At 41.9% G+C, this 22,445-nt stretch overlaps 1 protein-coding gene across 2 annotated transcripts in view; it reads left to right on the top strand.

The window, feature by feature from the left end:
• EPB42 (erythrocyte membrane protein band 4.2) overlaps positions 1-21,819 on the top strand; it is a 39,102-nt gene extending 17,283 nt beyond the window's left edge. The window contains exons 4-13 of one of the 2 annotated variants that reach the window (XM_069105868.1): positions 4,366-4,484; positions 4,834-4,938; positions 6,031-6,208; positions 8,384-8,522; positions 9,366-9,463; positions 9,918-10,160; positions 13,247-13,543; positions 13,882-14,042; positions 15,138-15,271; positions 19,355-21,819. In XM_069105868.1, coding sequence (XP_068961969.1) covers positions 4,366-4,484; positions 4,834-4,938; positions 6,031-6,208; positions 8,384-8,522; positions 9,366-9,463; positions 9,918-10,160; positions 13,247-13,543; positions 13,882-14,042; positions 15,138-15,271; positions 19,355-19,517 — 1,637 coding nt within the window. In that variant the 3' untranslated portion in view covers positions 19,518-21,819. Of the gene's footprint in view, positions 1-4,365; positions 4,485-4,833; positions 4,939-6,030; positions 6,209-8,383; positions 8,523-9,365; positions 9,476-9,917; positions 10,161-13,246; positions 13,544-13,881; positions 14,043-15,137; positions 15,272-19,354 lie in introns of both variants that reach the window. The other variant, XM_069105867.1, reaches the window with a different exon arrangement.
• Positions 21,820-22,445: the final 626 nt, after the last annotated feature.

The raw sequence follows: 22,445 nt of genomic DNA, 5'->3' as shown, positions 1-22,445 counted from the left end.
TTTACATCCCTTTCTGACCCCTTCTCTCTCCCTGCCATGCTAGGACAGAAGAGGGATGCAGGGAGTTTCTCAGGATCCTACTCAGATACTCTTTTTCCCCAGAAACACTTTTGTATCACAACTTGAACTTGATAGTTCTTTGCCTACGTCTTTGAGAAGGAGCCCACCAGGAAGTCCATTGTTCTGGTGTGATGCTAATTTCATCTCCTTGGGAGCTGCCAATTCCACCTGATGGTGGTTTGTTCTACCTACCTCTGTAGAGTTCACACCTTCGGTCAGCCAGGTGACTCTGTCCACAACACTACTCAGGGAAGGGCTCATTAAATTTGCCTTGTCAGCCAGTAAAGCTCCTGGATATTCAGCATGTGGCCATAGAATGTTGTGGGGGACTGACTCTCACTCAATAAATCAGGCATGCCTTTCCTTGGGATAGAGTAGAGGAATAGGAGAGGGGCAGCTAGATGGTACAGTGGATAGAGCGCCAAGTCTAGAGTCAGGAAGATGAGTTTTCCTGAGTTCAAATCTGGCCTTGGACACTTACTAGCTGTGTGACCTTGGCCAAGTCACTTAACCTTCTCTGCCTCAGTTTCTCAAACGTAAAATGAGCTGGAGAAGGAAATGGCAAACTACTACAGTATCTTAGCCAAGAAAACCCCAAATCAGGTAATGAAGAGTCAGATACAACAACAAAGGAGAGAGGGGAGAAGCTGGTATTTAATTACAACTAGCAAAATAAATCAATCAACAATTTATGTAGTGCTTACTATGTGTCAGGCACTATGCTAAGTAAGCCCTGGGAATTCAAAGAAAAAGTAAGAAAAAAGAAAAAAAAACAGTCCCTTCCCTCAAGGAGCTTACATTTTAATGAGGGAGATGATAGATTGTATGAGACAAATTAATACAGAGGAGGCGAAAGGGCATCTTAGAGGGGATGGCACCAGTAGCTAGGGGGAACCAGGAGAAGGTCCTTGAGGAGGTGGTGCTTGAACTGAATCTTAAAAGAAACCAGGGATTCTAGGAGTCAGAGGCTGGGGGTGAGCATTCAAGACATAGGCCCAGTTGGTGCAAATTAGATGGAGTGGTGTGTTCTAGGAAAAACAAGCAGGCCAGTACTGTTGAACAATAGAGTATATGAAGGGAGTACAAGGTAAGAAAATCGAAAGGTCAGGAAGGACCCGAGTTGTGCAGAGCTTTAAATGCCAAACAAAGGACTTCATATTTGATCTTAGAGGGAACAAGGAGCCACTGAAGCCCGGCAGCACACAGGGAGGTGACATGCTACACTTCAGAAGCTTAGTGGAAGAAGGAATTGGAGACAAAGTGACAAGAAAGAAAAGAAACATGTTTTGAATGCACAGGAACAAATCAACCAATAAACATTTACTCATTAAGTGCCTATTATGTGTCAGGCATTGTGCTGTACACAATATAAATGGTTTTCATGATTTCATATATAAAAAGAGGCTAAAGATAGTTCCTATCCTCAAGGAGCTTACAGTCTAGTAGAGGAGACAACACACAAATAAATATATGCAAAGCAAGCTATATGTGGGATAAATAGGAAATAATAACAAAGGAAAGGCACTAGAATTAAGATAAGTTGAAATAGGTTTCCTCGGTAGAAGGTAGGACTTTAGTTGAGACTTGAAGTCAGGGACGTGAGTAGTTGGAGAAAGGAGGGAGAATGTGCCTGGCATTGGGGCCAGCCAGAGAAAATGTCCAGGGCTGAGAGATGGGATGTCTTACTCTTGGAACAGCCATGACAATAGAAGGAAGGCCAGAAAGAATCATGAACAAGCAGGATAACTTTGAAAGCTACATGTTAAATTTATTCTGTAAAAAGAAAAACGAACCATACATAATAGAGATATGCTGTGTCATGCACCATCCTTTTTTTCTGTTCTTCTGTGTATGAAGAATGCCCATCGTATTTGGTGTTAACATGTTAAGTTCAGAATTAAATTAGGCTTCAGATGGAAAATGCTATTCTCATCCAGAGAAAGAACTATGGGGGCTGAATGCAGATCAAAGCATACTATTTTCACTTTTTTGGTCTTTGTTTTTTCTTTCTCCTGGTTTTCCCCTTTTCTTCTGATTCTTCTTTCACAACATGACGAATGTAGAAATAAGTTTAACAAATGATTGTACATTATAACCTATATCAGATTGCTTGCTGTCTTAGGAAGGAGGGAAGGGAGGAAGGGAGGGAGAAAAATTTAAAACTCAAAAATTTTACAAAAATGAATGTTGAAAACTATCTTTACATGTAATTGGAAAAAATGATTAAGTGCAAAAAAAAAGATGGATTAGAATGGGGAGAGATGAGGCAGAGAAACCCATTAAAAGACTATTGAAAAGTCCATTTGTGAGAGGTGATGAGGGCCTGAACTGAGATGGTAGCCGTGTGAAGGGAGAGGAGATGTGTAAGAGATATTATGTATCGGGATTTCAAGAGATCTTTGGGGAAGGATTTTGGGGGAAATTTTTAACTCAGTACAAATGTACATCAATCAAAAACAACTTCTATAAAATGAAAATATAATTTTAAACAATCTTTCTAAAAATGGAGATACCTAGTCTAACAAATAGGATTAAACTCGATAACAAATCAATACCTTTCCTAAGATCATCTTGGGTTTACTTGACACAAACCACCAGCTCTATACCCCAAATATGAGGATGAAAAGAAGGCAAGGGATAAAAAAATGAGTCAAAAACATGGTCAGGCTATATCCTCTGCTTATCAAAAAAAAAATAACGGGTATTCTGTATATCTCTTTATTATATTCTCACTACTTCTTTCAGTCTAGTCAAGCCATTTGAAGGAATTCAACAAAAATTACCTCCCTCCTTGAACTCCACATTTTCTTCTCTGAAGGAGGAAGGGAGAAAGAACAAGGAGGTACACAAGGGCAACTCTTTTGAATTGCCATAGGGCCCTTTGATTGAAGGAACTAGAAACCATAAATCCATGCACTCCTAGGCCAATGAGCCAGATCCTGGATATTGTGACCATAGTCACAGGGGGCCCAGCACTGACACTGATCCCCACTGTTAGTCCTGCCTAAGTTAGTCCTGCCCTGTTAGCAACAGAAAGCTGTCACCTCAGCCTAATAAAAAAGGGAATGTGAGTTGCTTAGTCCCCCATTGCTACTGTCACTTAAAATCCTGCTTACCCACAACTTTCCCAGCATCCTTCTCACCTTGATAATTGAGACTGCTTTTTAGTGGCTAGTCTAAGAGACAAGAGATCAAAGGGTGCCAAGGAAAAAAATATTGTAGAGCCCAGGAGGCATCAGTGTAGGACAAAAGGGGAAAATTGAGGGAAAGAGAGAACTCAAGATGTAAAGATGTAAAAACATAGCAAAAGCAAGAGATATACATAGGATAGGGTTAGTGTCTCTCTTTTAAGGCTGTGTGGCCTCTTCAGTGGTCAGATCTGACATATGATAACCCCAAAGGAGGAATCTGGGAATTGCCCAGTGGCCAGTGGCTTAACACATTTGTTTGTTTGTTTGTTTATTTTTTGGAGGGGGGAAGGCAAGGCAATTGGGGTTAAGTGACTTGCTCAAGGTCACACAGCTACTAAGTGTCAAGTGTCTGAGGCCAGGTTCTGATCTCAGGTCCTCCTGACTCCAGGTCCTGTGCTCTATTCACTGTGCCACCTAGGTGCCCCGGCTTGACACATATTTAAGAAAAATAACCTGTATATGAACTTCACAAATAACACATTTTCATGCAAAAAAGAACAAAAAAAATGAGTTTATATATGAAATCATAAAAGTCATTTATATTATGTACAGCTTGCTTTAAAAAAAAAGTATATATTAAATTTAACATCAGTACCAATGAGTTAGAGCCAAAACCATACTTTCTACAGATCTATGCCAGATATGCTACCAGGTTCACTTAGGATTAACCCTTTTCAATAGCCACGTTGGCTTTGTATCAAGAAAGTCCTGCCCTGTTAGCAACAGAAAGCTGTCACCTCAGCCTAATCACAAAGTCCATCGCTGTCCCTTTTTCTGAGACCTACTATTTTAACCATAGTTGAAAGGGTTGGAGTGGGGGTGGGGAGGAACAGATATTATTTTTCCTTCCCTCCAAATAGTCAGAAGTTGCCAACTAATAATTATGCTGTTAAAAGCCTCACAACAGCCCTGGCAACCTCCCCTGGTCTCCACCAAAGAGAGCAGGCCCAGGTAGCCAGGTTATCGTAGGAGTGGTGAGAATGAGTCTTTTCATTTTCCCCAGGGCTAGGAAGGTCTCTACTGAACCTGGTCTTTTTCCCCTGAGTGAGTGGAAGTTATTAAGAATAATTCTGGGAACCACACTTGCTTTGATCTTGTCCACTTACCCTTCTAGAGGATGCAGTGTTCTTGGAGAATGAGGCACAACGCAGGGAATATTTGCTGAACCAGGATGGCCTCATCTACCTGGGCACAGCAGATTGCATCCAGCCGCAGCCTTGGGACTTTGGCCAGGTACTGGGACTCGGGGAAGGATGAACAGGAGCAGCTGGGTTGCAAATCTCAGTGTCCATTTCAGAAATGGAAGTTCCAATTTCCTTGGCCTCAGTGCCTCTCAATGGGTCATCTTTGTCCTCTGGATTATCCTCTAGAAGGACCAATGGAGGAGGAGGAGGAAGAAGAAACAGGACCTAGTGAGAGTCATCTTGATCGGGCAGAGAGAGCAGAGAAGAGGGGCCAACTAGACTAGAGAAGGGGGAGAGGAATATTTTGGGTGAGGGGAAGATTATCTCAGGTCAGTAGCCTGATTTTACAAAGGACTCATTTAAGGGTCATTGACACATTTTCTGCATTGCAATTACAGTTTGAGATCAATGTCATTGATCTCAGCCTGAGGTTACTGGAAGTAGATAAGGAAGTCGACCAGTGGAGCAATCCTGTACATGTGACCCGGGTCCTTGGAGCCTTGGTAAGTGAATGGTACGGAGAAGCACAGTGTGTGTGTTTGTGTGTGTGTGTATGTGTGTGTGTCTGTCTGTCTGTCTGTCTGTCTGTCTATGTCTGTTTCTGTGTCTGTATTTATGAAGCAGTTAGGGAAGAGAGGGCAGGGTGGGGACGATGGTGGTGGGTGAAGATCAGAAAAGGCTTCATGTAGAAAAAAGTGGCACCAAGCTTTGCATTTCACTCTAGCACCTAGCACAGGGCTCTGCACACAGTAGGTATTTAATAAATGTTATTGATAACTCTCCTTGGAAATAAGGGGAAAAAAGTTTTAAACTTAAAACCAGTTTTAAGTTCCTAGTTTTTAATCCTACTACCTTTTATTCCTTCTCCCTCCTAGAGGCTAGGGCTCTTGCAAAGTGTCTATCTTTAATTTACATATTCATAGAGATTTGATTTTTAAACTGTACTTGAGTCTAAGGGTTGGGGCAACTAGGTGGTGCAGTGAATAGATCACTGGCCCTGGAGTCAGGTGGACCTGAGTTCAAATCCAGCCTCAGACACTTAACACTAGTTGTGTGACCTTGGGCAAGTCACTTAACCCCAATTGCCCTGCCCTCCCCCCTCAAAAAAAAAAAAGACAAGAGTCTAAGGGCCAAGGTCACCCATAATACCATTTCTCAGGGATTCTCCTGGTGCTTTCCCCAGTCTGTCTAAAACCCTTCCTGAAAAATGACATTTTTCATGAATCAATCTGGTCACTTCTAGGAAGAGATGAGTGACAGGCATAGGTTTAGGCTAGGAAAGGGCATAGAAGTGTACTGGTATAAATTAGGGGAGAAGAAGAAAGAAAAGGAGAGGAGGTAGATCAGAGATGAAGGGAGAAAAAAAGGAAGGAAGAAGGGAAAGAAGGAGAGGAGAGAGGGAGAAAGAAGAGAAGACAAGAAATAAGGAGGACAAAAAAGAGAAAAATGAAGGCAGTTCTAGGGGACACCAAACCTGGAAGTAGGATCTTTTCATATATCACTTCCATATGGCACAGGGCCTTTCCCACTGAGATGCCCTAGAAGACTGATAGACTGATACTAACTTCTCATTCTCACGGCCAATTCCCCAACAGCTGAATGACAGAAAGGAGAGGAGTATTCTGACCACATCCAAAACACAAGATTCTGGGGATGTGAGATTCCTGTACAAGCGCCGAGGCAGCTTGCCCATCCTCTGGCACTGGCTCACTGGCCAAGGGCGGCAAGTGCCTGATGGGCAGGCCTGGGTGTTGGCAGCTGTCATCTGCTCAGGTAAAAGTCACTTCCTACCTGCCTAGCTCTGAGGGCTCCTTAGCTTCACTGCTTTTCTATGCTTTGAAAGAAATATTCTATAGGGACAGCTAGGTGGCACAGTGAATAGAGCACAGGCCCTGGAGTCAAGAGGACCTAAGTTCAAATCCGGCCTCAGACACTTGATACTTATTAGCTGTGTGACCTTGGGTAAGTCACTTAAACCCCAATTGCCTTGCCTTCCCCCCTCAAAAAAAAAAAAGAAAGGAATACTCTCCCCTTCTCCTAAGAATATTATATTTTCCTCCAAACACAGATGAAATATTACAAGGCTCATTCTATTTCAGCATTCCCTAAGACCCTACATATGTAGATGTGGAATAAACATGTGTAGACATACATATTTATGCATGTATCTGTATCTATATTATATTACAATATCTATGTGCTCTATATTATTTTTGCATTCATCTATATATTTTATTTGAAAGCCTTTTTAAGCATTTATTTTATTCTTTGTTGTAATATTTTGAGTTCCAAGTTGTTTCCCTCCCAACATAGCATTAGAGAAGACCAAGATATAGATAGATTAAAGACAGATAGATATACACAGACATATATGTATATATATAGTGCCATATAATACACAGCTCCATCTACCAGTTCTTTGTCTGGAGGTGGGATAGCATTTTCCTTCACAAGTTCTTTGTAATTGATTTGACTGTTCATATTACTCAATAAGGGCAGTTAGGTGATTGAATGGATAGAGCGCTAGGCCTGGAGTCTGGAAGACTCATCTTCCTGAGTTTAAATCCAACCTCATACACTTACAAGCTGTGTAGCACCAATGCAATATTTACAGCACCCATGATCATGATCAAGACCATGACTATAAGTATCACATGACATCTGATCGCAAAATATACCAAACTCTCCATACAGAGGACAGAACTGAAGCATTTATTTAGACACCAGAAAACCGAATCCCAAAACTAGTAAGCTGATTCCATAATAGTACCAAAGATATTAAGAAGCCATAATAGGGGCAGCTAGGTGGCACAGTGAGTAGAGCACCGGCCCTGGAGTCAGAAGGACCTGAATTTGGACCCAGCCTCAGACACTTAACACACACACTCACAAAACTAGCCATGTGACCTTGGGCAAGTTACTTAACCCCAGTTGCCCTCCAAAAATCAAAAACAAACAAACAAAAAAAGAAGCCATAATAACACTGTAAGCCACAGCATCCTTCAGCCTTCCCACAAACCAATACAAGATCAATTATTTACTCACAAACCTCTCTCTCCCACCACCTCTCTGGCTCTGGCTCCCCTCTTTCTGTGGGCTCTGCTTCCCTTCAGCAAACTCCTTCCACCACAGGCTCCATGTGATTACATTCAGCCTATTAGGGGGCAGAGTTTACTTTCAAAGTAGGGGAGGTCTTCAAATTTCCACTCCCATTACACCCTGGGCAAGTCACTTCACCTTTTTTCCTCAATTTCCTCATCTGCAAAATGAACTGAAGAAGGAAATGGCAAACCACTCCATATCTTTGCCAAGTAAAACCTCAAATGAGGTCATGCAGAGTCAGACGTGACTGAAATGACTGAAGAACAACAAATTACTCAGAATAGCTTAGTCGTTTACAGTTATTCTTCAAACAATACTGTTGTTACTGTATACAACATTCTCTTGGTTATGCTTGTTTCATTCTGCATTCGTTCATTCAAGTCTTTCCTTATTTTTCTAAAGCCAACCTGCTCACCATTTGTTATTCCATCACAACCATATCCCATGACTTGTCTCGTAATTCTCCAGTTGGACATCCCCTCAATTTCTGACTCTTTGCTAAGAAGACTGTTACAAAGAGAGCTGCTGTAAACACTTTAGCGCATGCAGGTTCTTTTCCTTTTTTCCCGATCACCTTGGGAGACAGACCTACTAATGGTACTGCTGGGTCAAAGGGCATACACAGTTTTATAACCCTCTGGGCATAATTCCATATTTTAAAACCTTTTTATGTTCTTTTCTTAAGTATGAATTCCTTGACCTCTATCTAGGGACTGTATCTTTTCCTTCCATTGTGATTTCCATGCCATTTACTATAGTGCTCTGTACAGATGCAGAATGCAAAAAATATTCTTTGCCATGCTGCCATGGGTCCAGATTTACCCACTATCCTCTTCTCCCATACAGTGCTGAGGTCCCTAGGTATTCCTACCCGAGTTATCACAATCTTTGACTCAGCCCAGGACACAAAAGGAGCCTTGACTGTGAATGAATATTATGATAAGGATGGGCTTCAGACTGGAGAGGACCAAGGAAGTCGAATCTGGTAAGAAAACCCCAGAGGGTGAAAGGATAGAGTGTGGGAAAGAGGTTGAATTAAGGCAAGGGGGTACATAGAAATAAGCAGGCCATCCGGAGCCATCTTTCCCACCTCCTTTCACCATCATTGCCATGATAGGGAGACCCCCACACATACAAACACACACACTCCAAGAGGTAGAGGCAAATGGGGCAACCCATAAGCCTTCCTAGTCAGTCAACAAGCATTTAATAAATGCTTAATATGTAGCAGGGACTGTACCAAGTGCTGGGGGTACAAAGAAGGGCAAAAACAAGACGCCTAGAAAAACCAATCTCCAGCTTCCTTCCTGGATTTTTGCAGCAATTCTGCTACATTCCATTCCTTCTGTAATAGAGGTCTATTTTGATGCCTCTTCGCAGTATAAGAGAAATCCTGGGTTCTCAAAGGCTAGGGCATAAAAACCAAAAACTCTGATAGGACTCATCAAACTGAAAAAGCCTTGTATTCATTATTCAGAGCCCAACCTAAGTTCAGAAAGGGTCATCTCCAGAAAGTTGGCTACCAAGTGCTGACTCTTTTTGACCACAGAAACAAGGAAGAAAAAAGGGGAAGAGGAGGAGGAGGAGGAAGAGGAGGAGGAGAAGGATAAAAGGGGAAGGGAAGAAGAAGAAAAAAAGGAGGAAGAGAAGGAGGAAGAGGAGGAGGAGGATAATGAATCTCCTAAGGTTTAGCAGGGCTTGGATCTGCATTGGTGGATAGAGTACCCTCACTGAGAAAATCAGGGCTCCCTTAAATATTAGTTTCCTATTTCTAGAGCCTCATTAGTGCTCCTTTCCCACTTCAGTTTTTCTCTCTTGCTACTCACAGGATCTTCCAAGTCTCAACTGAATGTTGGATGGCAAGACCTGATCTATCCCCAGGTTATGGAGGATGGCAGATTGTGGACACAAGCCTTCACAAAGAAGGTAGAGCTAATGGTAAGAATGGAAAGTCAGTAAAAGATGAGGAAGGGACAGAAGTAGAAAGACACGGTGACATTAGCTGTGAAGTCCTTACACTTACACTTCTCCGTGGTTTCTTCTGCCACCATCTGGAGGATACTTAGAACCTACTGCATGGCACACAGCCTCTTGATCAAAACAAAAAGGCTGATGTTCCTTGTGAGCCCTACCACCAAAGGGCTATAACGCCCTTAGAACTTCCATAAGACCCCCAGTTTCAGACACTCTATTCCCACCTCTCACACTGATCCTGGGAGAGGAAGAATGATGTCCAGACACTAAGACAGACAGGAGGGGGAGGAGGATTGAGAGGAACAGGGTGCGGGGAAAGTCAAGGAGACTTCTCTTGCTTTGGGGCAGCTCCTCTCCTTCAGGGGTGGCCAGAAGTTTTCTCTAACCTGACCTGTTTCTCTCTCAGTCTTGGTGACCTGTAATCTAGTTCCCGTCAGGGCAATCAAGGAAGGGGCTCTGGAGCTGAGCCCTGTGGTGCCAACCCTTTTTGCCTCACTCAATGCTTCCTGTGCAGTCTGGATGAAGGGCAGGGATGGGACGGTGGTTCGAGCTGACGCCTGCCCCAAGTATGTGGGCAACAACATCAGCACCAAAGGTGTCGGAGGGGATCGTTGTGAAGACATCACCCAAAACTACAAATACCACGAAGGTACAAAGCGGGGCAGGACAGGACCGTGATACCCAACACAGTGCTTGAGGGGAAATGGCTAGAGGGAATCTTTGTAGGGAATAATAACAACAATAATAATGACCTCGTGCTTTGCATATATCATCTCATTTAATCTGAGCCAATAAGAATAAGATGAAAGGAAGTTACAAACTAACTGACTAGTGCAGTGGATAGAGCGCTAGGCTTGGAGTCAGGAAGACCTGAGTTCAAACCCAGCCTCAGACACTTCCTAGCTGTGTGACCCTGGGCAAGTCACTTAACTCTGAACTGGAAAAGGAAATAGCAAACCACTCCAGTATCTCTGCCAAGAAAACCTCAAATGGGGTCAGATAAAAAGTTGGATATGACTGAAACAACTGAACAATAATGACAACAAAAGCGAAGATGGTCTCTAGAAGCAATGTGAAGTCACAGTTTTCTCATCCTGAGAAATATGCTTTAAATATGAATACCTAACTCCATAGTATATCCACAGGTCAACCCTTTGTTCCTTTCCAACGATGGTGGTGGTGGTGGTGGTGGTAGTAGTAGTAGTAATATTTTATTCAATTTAATCATCACCTAATTCATTTTCTCTCCCTCTAATAGTGCCACCTGACTTTTGTATAGATTTTTTATAGTTTTCAGAATGCTTTCACATTTGACCCTCACACCAACCATGTATGTAAGGGTTTTTGTTGGTGGAATAAACCAATCAATCAACCAATCAACAAACATTTACTAAGTACCCACAATGTGCCAGGCACAGTACTAGGTACTGGAGGTGCAAAGATGAAAATGAAATAGCCCTGCCTTCATAAAGCTTAACATTCTATTGGAGGAAACAACACACACAGACACACATATATGTATGTGTATACGACATGCACATATACATATGTGTATATGTATCAAAGAAAGGTAATATTCTCATTTTTACAGATGAGAAGATTGAGATATAATGATTTGCTTAAGATCAAAGAGCTAAGAGGCGGCTAGGTGGCATAGTGAATAGAGTACCAGCTCTGGAGTCAGGAGGACCTGAGTTCAAATCCGGCCTCAGACACTTGACAAACTTACTAGCTGTATGACCTTGGGCAAGTCACTTAACCACAATTGCCTTGTCTTCCTCTCTCCAAAAAGAAATCAAAGAGCTAGTAAGTGACAGAGGGAACTGGAATATGGCCTCCATATTCAGTTTTCCAGTGTTCATGGATTTCACAGCATTATAGAAATAGAGCTGGAAGGGATCTCAAAGGCCACATAGTCCAACCCCCTTGTTACAGAGGAGGAAATGAAATCCCAGTGAAGTATAATGACTTGCCCAAGGTCACACAAATAGTAAGTGTCAGAGGTAGGATTTGAACCCAGATCTTCCTGACTCCAGACCCAGCTCTATATCCACTGTACTACCTAGTTGTTGAATTCCTACTAAACTGTTAAAACCCAACTTAAACACCATCTCTTCCATGAAGTCTTCCCAGATTTCCCCAGCCAATAATGAGCTTACTTTCCCCTTACCTAGAACTTTTGGTATCTCTTCCTTCCAACCTCTTATGACTTTTAAAAGTCTCACTCTATTTTCTATATATTGTTTACATATTATTTTGCATTACTCAGCTAAGATCACTCAACCTTAATAATCAAAGTTAGCATTCATTCACATAGAATTTTAATGTTTACAAAGCACTTAGTACATGTTTTCTCTTTGATCTTCACAACAACCCAGTATGGTAGGGGTTAGTATTAGTTCCTTTTTACAAATGAGGTTAAGAGTCTGGTAAATGTCTGAGGCAACATTTGAACTCAGGTCTGCCTGACTCCAAGTCTTACACTCTATCCATTTACCACCTGTCTCTACCAGCTTAAACTCTCCATGAAGGCTGGGACTATATCTTGACTAAACTTATTTTCCCCCAAAATCTAATACAGTGTCCTACATTCAGCAAGTGCTTAATAAATGCTCATGGAATTTAATTGCTTTACAATTTATAGACTTTTCCTTCCAGACCTGTTAAGGAAACTGAAATAATATGCCCAAAGTCATATGGTGAACTACTTATACTAGGCACCTTCATGATGACCATGATGGTGTCCTGTGAAGGTGTGCTGAATTCTAGAGAACACTACAGAAAAACTAGGAACAGTGGGCAGAAACTATAGGGAGGCAGATTTCAGTCAACACAAGAAAAAGCTTCCTAGTAATCCTAGCTATCCCAAAGTAGAAGGAGCTTCCTCAAAAGGCGGAGTTGTCACTTTGAGAACTCTTCAAGCAAAGGCTTTTAAGTAGATGACCACTCCTTGTTGGAAATATAAGAAGAATCACTGTTCAGGGTTGGACTAAATGACATCTGAAATCTCCTTCAACAGGCAATTTTGGGTTATTTGTGATATTAAAAAGAGTGCTCATTGACTTAGAAAGCTACACACCAGATCCTCAATGTGAACAACTTTGATTGGCTTCTCTTTATCATACCAAACACTAGAACTCTGAAGAACCTCATTAACACTAGAGTTTGAGCAGTTTTCAAAGCACAGTACATTTTAATTTAGATCTTTTACTCAAGAACAACCATATTTCTATCTGGAGTCATAAAGGACCTTTGAGAACATCTAATCCAGTGGTTCTTAATCTGGAGTCCATGAGCTTCCAAGAGTTCCATTAGCAGATTTGTAAGGGTCCACAAAGTTGGATGGAAAAAATATTTTGACAATTGTATTTCAATATAATTGCTTCCTTTTGTAATCATATGTATTTTATCTTATACATTTTAAAATCTTATTCTGAAAACTGGCTCATAGCCTTCACCAGGTTGTCAAAGGTCAGCTATGACACACAAAAAGGGTTAAGAACCCATGATCCAAGGGGTGGCCAGGTGGCTCAGCGAGTAAGAGCACCGGCTCCAGTGTCGGGATGACCTGGGGATCAAATCTGGGCTCAGAAACTTAGCACCACTCCCAGAAATAACTGGCCGTGTAACCTTGAGCAAGTTACTTAACCACGATTGCTTAAAAAAAAAAAAAAGAACCCATGATCCAACCTCTAAAGGTTGAGAGGTGACTTCTCTATATCTTTCATCCTTCAGGATCTTCACAAAAAAGAGAACTATTGGAGAAAGTCTGGAAAGAGAGAGATGAAGCCGGGAAGGTCAATGAACTTTCCCTCAGTCCAGAGACATGGGGTCCTCTGCACATGCACTTGTATTCATCAAGCTCCATGCCTTTGGACGGAGATTTTGAGTTAGCCGTGAAAATCTTTAACCACACAAGTGAGGAGAAGACTGTGGAGCTGGTGATAGGGATCCAGGCCATGGACTACAATGGAGTCACCTCCACCCAGCTCTACAAAAAGAAGTTATTACTTACATTTCAAGACAATGAAGGTAAAATGCAATTTCCATACCAAGCACAGAGCCCACTGTCTTCCCTTGCAGTAGGAGAAACAGTCTCAAAGAAAGTTTTAGCAAGTCAATGAGATCTAGCTCAAGTTGCCCTGTTTTTACCTGTTTAGCAGATTTCTTCCATAGAGTAAATTTAAACATGTCCTCGATTTCCCCCAAAGGATCACCACATTCAGTCCTACTCAAGCTATGGAAGCCCATTTCAATAACTGCATTAGGATCATGGCAGTTTAACCATCTTGCAGCTGTGTCTCCTTTTAAAGGGTCTTCCTCCAACCTTTCACTCTCTTCACTTGGTCTCTACTACTCTTGTGTTTCAGTTAGAACCATCAGTACCAGCTTTTCCTCCTCCAATTTTTTGCAAAGCCCTCCTGAGAACAGCATCCTGAGATTGACAGCTGTGGCAACCCACACAGATCCGGATATTAGCTACTTCGCTCAACAGGACATCGCCATCTGTAAACCACAGCTCACCATTGAGGTTAGGGGGTTGCTCCTTACCTGAATTACTTTCCTTGATTATTCCCTCCCATCAAATCATAACCCTGCTTCAAGAGATGGCATCTGGCCCTTCCAGGGAAAAACAGAAAAAACAGAGTGCCACAGAGTGAGCCAAGTGACAATTTTACTGTAATGGTTAGGAGACCCTGTGTACAAGGAGGTTTTCCTTCTATATTCAAGGGATACTTATTCTTTCTGCCAGAGACTTCCATCTTGCCATGTAAAATCTAAACTTCTATCTTCCTCAATTACAAAGATTGTCTTTTTGTTTTTTTATTTTTTTAATTTTATTTTATTTTCAGATCCAAATTCTCTCCCTCCCTCTTTTCCCTCCCCCAGTCACATAAAAGGCAAGAAAACCTAAACCAATTACAAATATGTATAGTCACGCAAAATAAATTCCTTCATTACCTAGGAAGAAAGGAACAAAAGGAATGAAGGGAAGAAGGGAAGGAGAGAGAAAAAAGAAAGGAAGAGAAAGGAAAGAGGGAAGAAAGGAAGGGAGGAAAAGAGAAAGTAAGGGAGAGAGGAAGGGAGGAAGGGGAGGAAGGGAAGGAGAGAAAAAGAAAGAAAAGAGGAAGGAGGGAAAGAGGAAAGGGAGAAAAAGAGGAAGGAAAGAAGGGAAAGAGGAAAGGAAGGGAGCAAAAGAGGAAGGAAGGAAGGAAGGAAGGAAGGAAGGAAGGAAGGAAGGAAGGAAGGAGGGAGGGAGGGAGGGAGGGAGGGAGGGAGGAAGGGAGGAAGGGAGGGAAGGGTGGGTAGCAGGGTGAGAAGGAAACATGTTTGATCATGAGTAAAGGTTTTCTTCAATTAAAGACAACAGCTGCTAGTCCTGTGCTGATTTTTCTCCTTGTGTAGCCTCTGGCCTTGAGCTCAGGCTGGTATCAGGGTTCACACTGTGACCATGGTTGAAGCTAGGAGGGTAGGTGGAGGCTGAGAATATTGTGTTTATATGGGGAAGAAATAACTGTCATTCGCTGTAGTTCTTCACTTACAGTCAATGCCATGATGAACATGTCCTTGGTACATCCCAAGCCTGCCCTTTGTGTGTTATGATTGGTTCTATTTCCCCCCATAGGTGCCAGAGATGGTAAGACTGTATGAACCTGTCATAGCCTCCATCTACGTTCAGAATAAGTTGAACTCTCCCATGGAAGATTGTGTGATCACAGCGTTTGGAAGAGGACTCATTTACAGAGAGAGGAGCTATAGGTAAAAAGCTGCTGATAAGGGTGGCTGTCCCTTTCTTCTCACCAATCAGAAACAATCAAGGCTCTAAGTCCAATAGAAGATTTAGGGCTGGTGACCAATAGCTATGACTCATGAGTACATAGCCCAAATGTCTCCCAGTTATTTGTTTATTCATTCATTCATTCATTTGTTTATTTAAAGGTTGAAGTCTCCCTATCTCACCCAAGTTGGAAGTGCAAGGGTTATACCATTTATCAGGCACGGGAGCTTTGACCTACTCCATTTCCACTCTAGGCAGATTCACCCTTTCTCAGGCAACCCAGTGCCCCCCACACAATTCTGGAGGCTTATCATGTTAATGAAGACACCAAATCGGCATACCCCACTGTAGCTCAGAGATCCTCCAGTCTTAACTTTCTCAGTAGCTGGGATCAAAGGACCATATCAACATACTGGGCCTTTCACTTACTCTTTTATTGGAAAGTAAACTTAATGTTTAGTGTCACAAATATGAACTACTACATCTCTAGGGACTGAGAAAGGATGTACTTTGGACTTAGATAAGGCAATCTTGACCTTAACCTGATTCTGCCTTCTTTTCCACTGCAGGAGAGTTGTCCAGGGCATGGTGTGGTGAGGGAGACTGGGCCAGTCCTTTGACATCCAAATTGGTCCCAGTTGTGGGATCACAGGATATCATTGCTCAATGAAAACAGAATTTTGGTTTCAGCAAGTGAATATTACATTGTTGAATTTTTTAAACTAAAATTCCAAGACATAAGAATTTAAGAACAACATAGAGTGGTAGAGTTGCCTCAATGTCAGAAAGACCTGGGTTAAAAAACCTGACACTTAATGTAAACTGACCGTGTGACGCTGGTCAAAGCACTTTACATTGTTCAATTCAATGCCCTAAGCAACTCTCTATATTTCAGAGGTAGTGATTTCTATTGGTAGAGAATTTCCTGCTAAGGAAATGAAATCATAGGTCTGAACCAAAAACAAATAAAAATAACTGATATCTATAGATCATTTTAATGATAAGTAAGGCAATTTACATTTGTCTCATTTAAGCCTTCCCACAACTCTCTATAGAGATACTAAGCCATTGTGAATAGACAGATAGCCTTAGAGCAAGGATTGTTGTTGTTGACTTCGTTCTCGAAGAGGACCATGACATCAGGAAGATGATGCCATGACTTGCAAGTAGGGAGGGCTGTGCAAGGTCACCAGCCTCGCTTTCTCCTCCAGAGTCATCTGGGTCCAGTGGCAAGATTTACATCAGGATGACTGGAGATGGCCCCCTTAGAGCCAGTAAGACCTGGGTTCAATGACTACCTCTGACGTCCTGGGCAGGTCACATAACCCCTGTGTCCTAATCTAGGCAACTCTCTAAAAGTTGTAGCGAAGATGCCACACTGCAAAGATAGTTTTCTCATCCAAGAGTTCCTTATTCCAACAGAATTGTAATTCTAGTCTCTCTCTCTATCCCATAACAACACTATGAGGTAAGAGTTATTCATTATACCCATTTTGCTGTTTAGGAAACTTAGACTCATATAAATTAAGTGACTTACTCAGAGTCAGAGACTATGTATCAAGAACAGGTCTTGACTCATTCTAACTTTCACCCATCATAGCATGCTGCTTACATCTAGCTATTGTCTCTGAAGCCAGTGTCAAGCTGATATAAAGCCACGGTCTCATTACCCAACACCCACCCAGCCCTTGTCTCATCAATAAATAAGACTAGTACCAGGGGGTGGCTAGGTGGCGCCATAGGGTAGAACGCCACGCCTGGAGTCAGGAAGACTCATCTTCCTGAGTTCAAATGTGGCCTTTGGATACTTACTAGCTGTGTGACCCTGGGCAACTCACTTAACCCTGTTTGCCTCAGTTTCCTCATCTGCAAAATGAGCCGGAGAAGGAAAAGGTAAACCACTCCAGTATCTTTGCCAAGAAAACCTCAAATAGGGTCATGAACAGTCAGACGTGACTGAAACCAAAGGGTGCTAAAGGTTCCCTTTGTAGAGAATGCAAACATTCAAGGTGGTTTTTCGTGACCTCCCAGACCACTTATTGCTTGGATATCGCTCAAAGGAAAACTGCAGGACACAGGCATCCCAAGGGGAGGAGGCATTTCCAATTCAAATATCCTGAGGTCAGAGCTCCTAAACACACTCCCTAAAAATAGCACTTTTAGGCAAATTTAAGATTAAAAATTGCAGATAACATGCCAACTTTTATTGAGAGAAGAAGTTTCTCATCCCTAAGTTTACTGCCCCAATGAAATCACAATACCAGTCCCTATAACTATCCCATAACAACCTTATGAGGCAAGAGCTATTATTTATTCTTTCTCTTCCTTCCTTTCTTTTGAGGCTGTCAGGGTTAAGTGACTTGTCCAGGGTCACACAGCTAGACTGTGTCTGAGGCCAAACTTGAACACAGATCTCCTTACTTCAGAGATGGTGCTCTACCCACTGTGTCACCTAGGGTCCCCTATACTTATTTTCGTTTTTTTTTTTTTTTGGAGGGCAGTTGGGGTTAAGTGACTTGCCCAAGGTCACATGGCTAGTTTTTGTTAAGTGTCTGAGGCTGGATTTGAACTCGGGTCCTCCTGACTCCAGGGCCAGTGCTCTATTCACTGCACCACATAGCCACCCCTATACTTACTTTTTAAATGAAAAAAAAAAAGTGAAAAGATTAGGTGACTGGCCACTCCACCAGGTAGGGTGACATGATGGGTAGGCTGGGCTTAGAGTGAGGAAGACCCAAATATGAATTCTGTCTCTTATGCTTGTTGGCTATGTGATCCTAGGTAAGTCTCGTAAACTCTCCAAGCTTGTTTCCTCCTCAAAAAAAAAGAAAAAAAAATGAGGGCGCTAGGCCCTCCCCTCACAAGGCTTTTGTAAGGATCAAAAAATATATGCAAAGCATTTCAGCAACCTTAAGGAGCTATACAAATGTTAGGTATTGTTATTTTAATCTGCAGCCCGGGTGAAGGAGACTCAGAGGTATAGCAGATGAGAGCTTAAGTTACCTCACTCAAAGTGAGAACTGGAAAAGACTTTAGGTTAAAAGGGTCAGGGTCTCCCATTTATCCTGATGTTATCTGGCCACCGGACCCAGATGACTCTGGAGGAGAAAGTGAGGCTGGTGACTTTGCACAGCCCTCCCTCACTCAAATCAAAGTCAACTGCAAATCATGTCATCATCTCCCTGATCTTCGAGAACGAAGGACAGACACAAGGGATCAGTGGCTTAGATGACGTCCTTTTCTTCTGGTTCTGTGGCCCAGTAAGTTTCCAGTATACCTATAACACAAGACTTCTTATCTCCTGTAAAATCAGCTTTGCCTTCAGCAACAAGAAATCATGTATTATATAATCTCAAGTATTGAGTCTATTCTCTGAATCTCGTAAGAGGCCATCCAATCTGACCTCTGTTTTAAAGATGTGGAAGCTGAGGCCCAATAAGGTTGTGATTAGTCCACAGGCACATCAGTGACAAAACAGCAGTAAAAACTCTGAGCTCTTAGGAGGCTGCTAGCCCAGAGCGCCTGCCATTGTATCATCTATCTCCAAACATGTGCGTACATATATACACATGCATACACACGTATGTGCATGTATGTATGTGTGTATATGCACATACATGTGTGTATATATACATACATGCATATACAGGTAGAGGGGGGGGAAGAGAGGGAGAGAAAAGGAGAGGGGGGGAGAGAATGAGAAAAAGAATATCATCCCAGAGCTTGTTACATTAACCAGCAGTGGCACATGACGAAAAGAACTAAGGAAGGGAAAAGGGAACAAGCATTTATTAAAACTAAGCATTTTATAAATATCTCGTTTGATCCTCATAACCCTGAGAGGTAAATGCTATTATAATCCCCATTTTACAGTTGAGGAAATTGAGGCAGATAAAAGTTAAGCGACTTGTCTATAGCTAGAAAGTGTCTGAGGCTGGATTTGAACTCAGGTCTTCCTGTCATTTCCCAAGTTCTTCCACAGCTCCACCCAGCTGCCTAAGAAAAATAGGACTAAAACATAGGAAGCTACTTTTTTGCTTATTTGTTTTTATTGTAAATTTCAGATTAGGTTCTGTCCAGCCTGGAAACTCCCTCTATTGCCAGATACAGTTCACGCCAACCCATGCAGGGCTCCAAAGACTCACTGTCGAAGTGGACTGCAACATGTTCCAGAACCTGACAGGCTACAAGAGCATCAATGTGGTGATGCCAGTGTCTCCAGCTTGAGTTTTCCAGAGGCACCTTCCCACCTTTAGCTCCCTCTGTGGTTGGGAAATGACATGCTTGGAAACACAAACTAGAGATCAGCACTGGGGGGAGAGGCACATTGCTTAAAGTGTAACATATCAAATTATCTAATGTGTTAATGTCATTTCAGAATGGGAAGGAAGGTGCTTTTCACAGCTCAAATCATTCCTAAGCCTAGAGGATGAGTTAGAATAGACCCAACAGGGCTGAAAACGAAGGAGACTACTACCACACTGGACTATGGCAGCCTTGAAAATTAGGCGTCTTACTATATAATAACACCTTTTTTTTCCAACGTAATGCTTTAATTTCCAGAATAATTAAATAATGATAGCTAGCATTTATATTGTACCTACTATGTGCCAGGCACTGTGCTAGACCTTTTACTAATATCATGTCATGACAACCACCATGAGAGGAGAGAAGAGAGCAGGGGAAGGGAGGAGAAAGAGGGGAAAGGAAAGGATATTCAAATCTTACCAATTTTACACATTCCACAAAACAGATACATGTCAAGGAATATTTTAAACCACTTTTCCCAAATTAGATTTGGTGATAATTTAACCATGTGTCAGTTACTGTCCCTGACCATTACCACAAACAATAGCTATAAATTGTACATGATGGAATAATAGATGACATTTATACTGCACTCTTAACATTTTAAAGTGCTTTATGCACACTATCTTATTTGTGTCTACTAAGAAGTCTATGAGGTGGGTGTTATCATCTCCATTTTACAGATGGGGAAAACAGGCTCAGAGAGGTCAACTTCCCCAGTGTGCGTCTGGGTCCCACAGCTGAAGTCTGGTACCGTGTTTCCCCGATAATAAGCCTCCCCTTACTGTGTAAGATCCCTCTAAAATAAGCCCTCCCCCGAAAATAAGCCCTATTGAGATTGCTACTGTAGTGAAGGTGATCCCCTGCGCCCCACGCTACATTACGGCCCCCTCTGTATGCCCCCCCCCCCCCCCCCCGTAAAACGCACGCAGCGCTTCAAGCTGTATCCAATCAGAGCTGCAGCAGTGAGCGCGTCATCCTGTTCTTCCCCAGTGATTTGCTTATTGAATAAAGGTACATTTTTTGGTTCACATTTACCTGTTTATTAAAATTGCTGTCAATGTTCATTAAAATAAGCCCTCTGGTGTTTTTCTGTCCAAAAAAAATAATAAGACAGTGTCTTATTATCGGGGAAACACGGTAATACAGAACTAAGAGAAGCAGAAATAACCAAAATACATAGAAAATGGACCATATGAAACCATAAAAGCCATAAAGCAATCTGACACAGCATCCCTATTTCCTTTTTGAATAACTTCACCCTTCTTGTTTGTCCTTTGTTCTCGAAGAAGACCACCATTCCCTAAAGGCAGTTAGGCAATGCAACATATAGATCACTGGGCCTGGAGTCAGGAAGACCTATGGTCAAATCTGGACCCACACTTCCTAGCTATGACCCTGGGCAAATCACTTAACCCACCTTGCCTGTTTCCTCATCTAGAAAATGAGCTGGAGAAGGAAATGGCAAATTACTTTAGTATCTCTGCCAAGAAAAGTTCAAATGGGGTCACAAAGAGTTGGACACAATTAAAATTACCGAATAATCCTTACCTAAACTTTTAAGACTACTGGCTTTGTGTATTTTTTAAAATAAAATGAGATATTGTAAATAAATGTTGAGCTTTAATAACTTATAACAAGACTTGGGAAACTCTTATATAACACATGCCTGTCGATGTTTCATATTTAAACATCTCCCTATATTTCTGTCAAGTCAAAATAGCAGAAATTATTTTAGAGGGTGAACATAGACTAAGGGTGGGGCTCTGAAGAAGAGTCTTTCCAACACATGAAAAAATGCTACTATCATTCCATGTTTACCTCATTTGAAGAAAATTCAATATATGAAGACTGAAATTTACAGAGGCTTCCAAGCCCCTCCAGCACATTCCAAAGCATTTGGTTTACAAATATTCTGCTTACACTCTTATGGAGTGCATACATTATTAGAGTAGGTTGCAATACTAATAGTTGACAATTCTCCCCTGCTTTCAAGTTGACAAAGTGTGGTGTATACATACTTTCATTCTGTTCACACAAACCCTTCAAGGCAGGTAATACCAAGTACCAGTTTCCCCCCCATGTTTGCAAGGTAACTGGCTCAGATAGGGTCAAGTGACTCACTTCTAAGTCTCTAGGATAGAAAGGGATACAGACAAAAGTACTTCATGAAATCTGTTCCACAAAGCCTACCAAGCTCCAGCCAGCTAACTGTCAACTTATACACAGGAAAGTTCCAGGGTAACAAAAGAATCTTAACCATCCCTTGTAATGTCAAGTTTGCCCTGAAGCTTCGAGGTAGGGAAAAGCCCCTTGGTTCTCTAAACCTATGGCCAGGAGAGCACAAGTTCTAACATATAGGTCCTATACAAAGCAGGAAATGTCTTTGGGTCTGTCATCCAAAGACCAGCTGAACTAAGTTTGGAAAAAGAAAACAGGTTAGCATGTACATTTTTTTCTTTTCTTTGTTTGGTATTGGGAATAGGGAGTAGGGGAGAAAGGTGCGGTGGTAGGTACAGTACAGTACCTTCTGAAACCATCTATACCAAAGCACAGAAAGGTCACCATTTGCATTAGTGAATGAAATATACACACACAAAGTCCTAGATCTTTTGCAGTACTAGTCATAGTGAACAATGGCTCTGCTTTTACTGATAATAAAGCCAAAGCAAATGAGCTCAATGCAACAAAGCAATCAGTGATCTGGGTGAAGATGTTGGGACCATGCTCTGATTTTACATGTGGCAAGATGTAGAGGACAAATATAAACTCCTTGGAAGTGGGGATTGTTTCATATTTTTGTATCTGTATCTTTAGCGCTTAGAAAAGTGCCGGGGGGGGGGGGGG

Source organism: Petaurus breviceps, unplaced genomic scaffold (genome assembly GCF_028583685.1).
Source record: "Petaurus breviceps papuanus isolate PSGF00001 unplaced genomic scaffold, PetGlider_PUasm1.0 77, whole genome shotgun sequence".
Classification (NCBI taxonomy): Eukaryota; Metazoa; Chordata; class Mammalia; order Diprotodontia; family Petauridae; genus Petaurus; species Petaurus breviceps.
This window is presented reverse-complemented; position numbering and strand designations above follow the sequence as displayed.